The following is an 8,332-nucleotide window of genomic DNA, read 5'->3' as shown; positions in this document are numbered from 1 at the left end:
GGTGCTCCTTAATTTTTTTAAATTAGGAGGACAAGCGCTCTTGATTACAAGAAGAAAGACACTGCTCTTAAACTGGGTGTGACAGGTAATAAAGAGTTTACTGTGGGAGTACTACACTCAACCAACACCAGGGAAGGCAGTTTTTGTCAGAGCCCTTGTTATTCTTAATTTTGACATTAATTTAAATTTTTACACCAGACATATATATCGGTTCAAAATATCGGTTATCGGTCTACTTGATCTGTAATAATCGGTATCGGCATCGGCCTTGAAAAACACATATCGGTCGACCCCTAATTTATATAAATATTTAATTAAATTAATTCAAACTGCCTTTCTTAGTTTCTGTCCTTAGTTTACACTGGCTGCTAAAAATAATTATTTAGAGGCCAAATATTACAGAATTGCTTTATATGGATTGGTGGTTAAGTCACCCGTCCTCACAACTATTACAGTGGTGGAAGATCCCCAGGGAGATCTCTTTAATTTGAACTATATTTGAATTTTTTGTAGTAGTAGTAGTATTTTAATTGTCTTTTATTTGCAATAATTTTAGTTTTATTCAATTATACTCTATTACACCAAAATGGCACACACAGTGAAATTAGCTGGTAGTGAGTGTGTGTGTGTCTGTGTTTTACCTGCAGGGTCTCAGCAAGCAGCATCTCCACACGTCTGCAGGCGAGTGTGTCCACCATGCGAGCCAGCACACGGAACGGCGTGTTGAGAAGCTTGTCCACATATAGCATGAGCAGAGCCCCAGACTGACTTAGATGAATGCCTTCTAGACACTGCAGGGTCTTCTTCAGCATTACCGGCTGGAGATTTACACATTTAATACGTAAGACAGAAAACAGAAAAGATCATCACAGCATGAACTCAAAGAAGATGCAGTGTATATGTATATACATACAGTAGAAAGGTTGTCACAGCGTGATTGTATAGCCTGTATGAAGAGTCCGCTGGCTGCAGAATTTCGGTGCACAGCACTGATGAGATCCTGCACTGGAGGCTCATGGGAAAGACTGATCAGATCGCTCACATGATTCACTGTCAGCCACGTCAGATGCTCAGAATCATGCAGGTTTTGACACTGAGACGGGAGGAGAAAAAACAAAGATTACTTTTTTTTTTGTAAAGTGCAATGTATAATATATTTTATTAGAAATATGATGAATAACTATGTTTGTTGACTTATTTTAATATATTTTTCTTTTTCATTGGTAATTATATGTGCTGAACTGTCATTTTCTTAATGTATTTTACAAAAATTGCCTTTTGCGTATGTGTAAATGTTTCTTATGGCTCCTATGTCGGGGATAGGGCGGGTGTTCTTTGGTTGGTGTTTGGTTACTGGTACAGTATATATGTAATTCATTTTTCTTAATGTTTGGAAACAATAAAAAGTATCTAAACAGTAATTGCTTGATCCAATTTTTTTGTTTTCATAATTGTTGGAAGAAAAATCTTAATTGAAAATAAAATCTGATTAATCGCACAAAAAAATAAAGAAAAAAGAAATACGATGAATGGTAAGCTTGGCAAACAGAGATCAGTTATCAACCGACTTTAAGAGATTTTTTTTTTTAATTATCAGAATCAGAAAAAAAAACATTTCTTAAGTGATATGGAAGTTAGGGTAGATAAAATAAAACTCAAGCTCATGACACTGCTTTAAAAAGGGCACACATTGCTTAAGAAATCTCACCACGTAGTCACAGAAGAAGATAAGGGCTCCTTGTCGGACGATCTCTCTGTTACACATAGCCAGCTTCCCCTCAGGCCTCTCGTCCTCTCCAGATGAGTGCGGGCTCAGCAGCTTAGTGCTGGACAGACTGTGCCTCCTGATGGAATGATAAAGGAAAAACAAGTTGCTTAAAGGAAAAGTAACGCATTTCAAAAAACAACAACAGATCTACCACAGGCTCTTACCTCTTACAAAGAGCAATTTCAAGCTTCACTTAACCAACATATAACTGTAATAACTCACAACCCATGGAAGGATAAAAAATTTTTTGCCCTTACAAACAGCAATTTATTCTAAAAATTACCAAAAATTTAGCTTAGCCTGGTTTTAGCAGTTGGACGAGGCTTAGGCCCTGTCCACACGAACGCGGTTATTTTTAAAACCGCAGCTTTTTCTACGCGGTTTGGCCGTTCGTCCAGACACAAACGCAGCACCAGGTCACTGAAACACAACGAACATTTTTGAAAACGCCTGCCAGGGTGAAGATTTTCATGTTATCGTGTAGACAGCGAAACCGGAGTTTTTGGCTTGTGACGTCGGAGCCTGCGCTGTTATAGCTGCCTACTGGAAACTTTTTCAGGATTCTGATTGGCCAACATGGCTTTACGGTTGAGATTATATCGCCACCTATTGGTTTGGCATTCTCTTGACAGTGCTTCATAGCATGCGTTTGCGTTTTCATGTGGACGGAGATTTTTTTAAAAACAGAAGATTCGGTTGCAGTGTTATCGTGTATACAGCGAAATTGGAGTTTTTGGCTTGTGACGTCGGAGCCTGCGCTGTTATAGCTGCCTACTGGAAACTTTTTCAGGCTTCTGATTGGCCAACATGGCTTTACGGTTGAGATTATATCGCCACCTATTGGTTTGGCATTCTCTTGACAGTGCTTCATAGCATGCGTTTGCGTTTTCATGTGGACAGAGATTTTTTTTTAAATGGAAGAAGGAAAAACTATGTTTATAACAATACCCTTGTACGTGTGGACATGGCCTTAACTTTAAACAGCCTTTCTCATTAGGCTGCTAGCACATAGTCTGACCTGGGTGTCTGATGCACCTCGGACCACCAGGTGTAGTTGGTGTAGTCGATGATGAGAAGGACCTGACACCAGAGCAGGACCAGAGACGGGTGTGTAGTGATGAGCTGGAGCACCAGGCTGTTCAAACCCTCCAAGGTATAAAAACTACCCCCTTCACCTCCCTCTGCCTTCAGAAGCCTGCTGCCCGCTGACGTGATCCGCCGGAACATTCCTGGAAAGTTTAAGGGAAATGGGAATTTACTGAGAACATTGAGTCTGCTGAACTTGTAAAGGGCCAGTGTTTGGTTCTTACGCCCTGACATGTGACTGTATATGAGTTGAGACATGTGAGATGTGAGCTCTGCCTACCTGATTTGAAGATGTGGATCAAACACATGAGCAGTGTGCCCAGCTGCTGACAGTAGAACGTGTGCTGTTGCTCACTCATGTCAACTTTCACTTGCTTAGTGGCGATATCATCCAGCAACACCCCCACTAACTGCAATAAGAACCTAACAAACAAAAAGAGATTAATAATTGTATTTATTAAGAACTGTGGCAACGTCTCCAAGATGCTTCAAGAGACCTACCTGCAAAGCTACGTGAAAAACTATGCGCAAGTTCACAAAAGCTGATTTAACGCAAAGGATGGTCACACCAAATGTTGATTTGATTTAGTTAATAGATAAAGAAAATCTATTTATGACATTATTTTTGACAGCATCCTCATTTTACAGCATTTTTACACAAGTGCCTAAAACCTTTCACAGTACTGTAGCTTTGCAGGTAGGTTTCTTGAAGCATCTTGGAGACGTTGCCACAGTTCTTCTGGATTTAGTCTGTCTCAGGTTATTCTGTTTCTGCATGTCATTCCAGACAGACTGGATGATGAGTAGATCAGATCTCTGTGTGGAGCACTGGCTGTTGTCAAACTAAAATCTCACTGGATTATTACAATTAAAGGGGTCATATGATGTTGCTAAAAAGAACATTATTTTGTGTATTTGGTGTAAAGAAATGTGTTTATGCGGTTTAAGGTAAAAAAACCCCACATTATTTTCTACATACTGTACATTATTGTTTCTCCTCTATGCCCCGCCTTTCTGAAACGCGTCGATTTTTACAAAGCTCATCGGTCTGTTTGGAAATGTAAACTGATATTTCCTAATGACACACTACAGCAAAAGATAGAAATAACTGACTTAAAACCATTTTTTAGCTTGTGAAAATACTAGTGTTCTAATAATTTTGGCCACCACTGTAATTTATTTTATTACTTGAAAATTTAGCATTAATTTTTCCACACTGACTGACTTTATTTCCAATGACTAGGCCTGTCACGATAACAACTTTTAGTTGTGCGATATATTGCCCCAGAAATAATTGCGATAAGCGATATTATTGTCATTTTAGAGACCATTTTTTAAAAACTTGAATAAATAGTAAATAAACATTTTCTAACAAAAAGTGCAAAGTAACAAGTACAAAAAAAGAACAATGTACAAAGAACTTTTATGGAGATTTTTCCATCTACAGATTTTTCCCTGACCTTCTTTTCTCTGTAAATTAAGGGTGCACACTATTGCTGAAAAACACAATCACTACTTGGCAGTCAGATGTCCGTATGCACAAAGGCACAGATCCCTAAACAAGGCCATATCTGCAGATGAAACTTTGCTTGTAGAAGAAGCATTTTTTAAATTTGAACTAGCACCTCATGACTACATCAGATTATGTACGAGAAGCTGCAAAAGACACAGGCGCAAATGGAATGTAAAAAACATGGTGACATTCATTTTTAAGTAAATCTAATGGGCGATATATTGCGTCACCAAAAATGATTGAGGTCATGTACATATATTGCGCGATAAGTCGATATATTGATTATTGCGACAGGCCTACCAATGACCAGCACTTACCTAGCAAAAGTTTCCTCAGGAGGGACGCGTTGCGGATCCCCATTGGTGTCTTCCATGGTGGGGGGCGGAGCTTCAGGAGGGGACGGGTCATCGTCACGCAGTCGACGGATGGTGGGACAGGAGAGGAGATACGGCGACAATGAAAGCTCCTGAATACGAGACAGAATGATGTCCTCTGTGGATTGTGAGATGAGGACACGCAGAATGGCAAGAATCCCAGAAACCCACAACTGCACCGTACCCACTGATGCCTACAGAAGAAAACAGGAAAACAATGAGCCAACTAATAGGATGAAGGTGAGCTTGCACTCAGTTAGACCCATTGCCACAGGAGTATAAAATCAAGCACCTAGCCTTGCAGTCTGCATTTATAAAAATGGGTTGTTCTGAAGAGCTCTAGAAAGTTAACTAACTAGAAAGTTAGATTTCTAGATACTGCTACATACTCCACGTTTACTGTAAGTGGTATTATTGAAAATTGGAAGCGTTTAGGAACAGCGGCAACTCAGCCACAAAGCAGATAACCACATAAAGTCACAGAGTGGGATCACAGATTGCTGAGGAGCATGCTGAATAAAAGTTGCCAAAGCTCTGCTGATTCTATAGCTAAAGAGATCCAAACTGGCATTAATATCAGCACAAAAAATACGTGGTGGGATCTTCATGGAATGGGCTAGCTGCATGCAAGCCTCACATCGCCAAGTACAATGCCAAGCATCGGATGGAGTGGAGTAAAACACACCGCCACTGGACTCTGGAAACCTGTTCTATAAAGTGACAAATCACACTTCTCTATTTGGCAACCGTTATGAGCGAAATTTCGCTTATATGACCACAACTTCACATGATTTTTGACAGCCTCTACTCATCCTATTCACCTAATAATAATAATAATAATATCTACTGCATGTGGAAAGTAATCTATGCAATGTGTGACTGAAGGTTCTCACTAGTGTAGAAGGTGTGATGAACATGCTCTTCAGTAGCATGTCCACAGGCCGCAGAGAGGATGGAGCCACTGTCTCAAACAGTGTGTTTAACATGCCCAATGCCTCATGGGAGTCCAGGTGCATCTGTCAAGCACACAGATACAAATCTGTAAAGCACACTTATTTTTAAAAAAATGTCTTCGATTTTATTCTGAATTTGAGATGAAACTCTTATAAAGGAAGTCGAGTAGACAGAGACGCACTTGCTGTTTGCCGATCATTGGCAGTATAATGTCAGAAATCTGCCGTGAAAGCCTCTTCCATTTATCTTCATTCTCTTTATGGCACTGCTGTAGGACTAGAATAAACATCTCCAGCACCTACACACACAAACATCCATTATTTTACAAGTAAATCCATGAATGCAATTAAAAGTACAACGTTTTTCCAAACTAACACAGAGACCAGCACAAAGTGTTACCTGATGGTGTTGTATGAGGCGTAGCAGCATGGACACCACCACTTCCTTCTGCGTGTCCAGCTCCTTCCCTGCATCTGCTTTATTGGAGCCACGCAGCACAAAGAGGTCATGTACTATAGGCTGCAGTGCAGGGATTGCTGGGAAATAAAGAGAAGCATAAGAATGAACAATGAACTTTTTTAAATGATTACATTAATGATTAATATATATGTAATATTATGTGACATTTTAAAGCCAATACGCAAATATTTCCCTTTTTGTTTTTGTTTAATTTAGACTGTTTATTTAGTATAAGTAAATTAGAAAATTTGGAATGGTGTTTTAAGTTTCACAGTCGTTACTTATTCTGCTCAAGGATGTGAATATACAGTATATTCGTATTGTGATTCTACACACCGTGTGTTACTGCCTTCCTGTCGCTGGCCATGATGCCATCACACAGCTGAATGATCTTTGGGATGCTGATGATCTGTTTGGAGTGGTAGCGCTCATAGGACAGCAGAACCAGGAAAAAGAAAATGTTGGGCACAATCTCTTCAGAGTCCCTACACAGAAAAAATAAATCAGTTTAGTGCAAACTAGTAATATTATCATTATCTATATATCTGAGCATGTGCATTTGAGTGTACACTACTGTTCTATCTAGCATCACGGAGAACAGTTTTGTAATAATATTTCACAATATTAGTGTTTTTACTGTATTTTTGATCAAATAAATGCATTGGTGAGCATAAGAGACTTATTTCATTAAAGCAATAAGCCCCAAGAAGCCGTGGTTTACATTGAATTTATAACTGCTAAGGGGCGTTGTTAGGCACGACGCGAAAATTCACTGTAAACCACGGCTTCACGGGGCTTATTGCTTTTATAAAACGGTTATTCCATATACGTAGTAAGGTTTCACAGAATAAAACAGAGCAAATAAAGTGTAATGATATTAATAAAAACAGTATTCTTCCACCAAACAATGTAGTTCCTCAGAAACAGTTGTGGTTCCAACAAAGTGGTTGCCGAGCAACACACAGAAGTAAACAAAGGTGTATGTTTGTAGAGTAATTTACAACAGTTTCGAATGCGGCTCAACCAATCAGAATCAAGGACCGGAACTATCCATTTTATAAAAATATTTTAAAAATCTCACCCTAAAATGACTTCAAACTTTTTAACGGTAGTGTATGTTGTTGTGACTATGTCAGATTGTCTTACCTGAACTGCCCCACTTCAATATACTCAAACTGCTTCAGCACGAAACCAATGAACACCTGAAACAAACACAGGGTAGTAAAATACTACAACAGTGTATGTCTAACGTAGAAATAAATTAATAGCAAGATTTGTTTTGATTCTAAATTTAGTTGAGTAAAATAGCATGTTGACTCAGTCGGAGTTTGATCCACAGCTCTAAAAGACTCACCTGGTCTGAATCAAGCAAACAGTAGTTGACCCGGAGCTGCACAAGTTGGGTGAGAAGGTCCAGCACCTGTCTTTGTAGGGCCACTGAGGTGCTGGTGGTGTACTGCTTCAAAGCCTTTATCACCAGCGGCTCAAACAAACGGATGTGATTATGAATGGCATTCTGAAACGCACGCAAGTAGTCTACTATTAGACACTTTAACTGTAGCAAGTTGTCAAGATGTTATTCTTATGCAGTGTTGGGAAGGTTACTTTGGAAATGTAATGGGTTACAGATTACAAGTTACCCTACTTAAAATGTAATAAGTAGTGTAACTTTTCAATTACTTTATTAAAGTAATGTAACTGATTACATTTGATTACTTTTTGATTACTTTTCTACATTTTTAATGTTTTCAACTGTTTATCATTTTTAAACATGTAAACTAGGCAGGGTAAGACATTGGATGCAAAATTCACTTTTACATGGTGTTTGCATATAAATGTATCTTAGCAGTGTGTGGACACAACCACTCTACAATGATAAAAAAATCCATTCACTCCTTTTTTTTTTAATCCCCCAAAATCCTAAATCTCAATTATCAAACCGTTTTGATTTTCAAGGCAGGTTTTGTTAAAAAGTTAAAACTCAAGGAAAGATCAGTACTTAGTGTTCGTGATCCAGCTGCACCTCCAGAAGAAGTAAGTCTGACACTTTATATTTTTTATGATTATTTGCAAATCGCCTTTGCTCTTCCACGAAGAAAGGGGCGGGTGAGCAGAGCTCATTAGCATTTAAAGGATCATGCCCCAAAATGATTCGCTGTGAACAGAGCAAGGTAAAAA

At 38.9% G+C, this 8,332-nt stretch overlaps 1 protein-coding gene across 5 annotated transcripts in view; it reads right to left on the bottom strand.

The window, feature by feature from the left end:
- htt (huntingtin) overlaps window positions 1-8,332 on the bottom strand; it is a 50,815-nt gene that overhangs the window by 24,811 nt on the left and 17,672 nt on the right. For all 5 annotated transcript variants that reach the window (XM_016565118.1, XM_016565132.1, XM_016565125.1 and 2 more), the window contains 12 exons: window positions 7,509-7,670; window positions 7,301-7,356; window positions 6,491-6,639; window positions 6,095-6,231; window positions 5,877-5,993; window positions 5,635-5,757; window positions 4,685-4,935; window positions 3,135-3,277; window positions 2,787-2,997; window positions 1,709-1,844; window positions 914-1,093; window positions 642-818 (listed from right to left, as the gene is read on the bottom strand). In XM_016565118.1, coding sequence (XP_016420604.1) covers window positions 642-818; window positions 914-1,093; window positions 1,709-1,844; window positions 2,787-2,997; window positions 3,135-3,277; window positions 4,685-4,935; window positions 5,635-5,757; window positions 5,877-5,993; window positions 6,095-6,231; window positions 6,491-6,639; window positions 7,301-7,356; window positions 7,509-7,670 — 1,842 coding nt within the window. The remainder of the gene's footprint in view (window positions 1-641; window positions 819-913; window positions 1,094-1,708; window positions 1,845-2,786; window positions 2,998-3,134; window positions 3,278-4,684; window positions 4,936-5,634; window positions 5,758-5,876; window positions 5,994-6,094; window positions 6,232-6,490; window positions 6,640-7,300; window positions 7,357-7,508; window positions 7,671-8,332) is intronic.

This window comes from Sinocyclocheilus rhinocerous, unplaced genomic scaffold, assembly GCF_001515625.1.
Source record: "Sinocyclocheilus rhinocerous isolate Xijiao unplaced genomic scaffold, SAMN03320098_v1.1 scaffold1483, whole genome shotgun sequence".
NCBI classification, from domain to species: domain Eukaryota; kingdom Metazoa; phylum Chordata; class Actinopteri; order Cypriniformes; family Cyprinidae; genus Sinocyclocheilus; species Sinocyclocheilus rhinocerous.
This window is presented reverse-complemented; position numbering and strand designations above follow the sequence as displayed.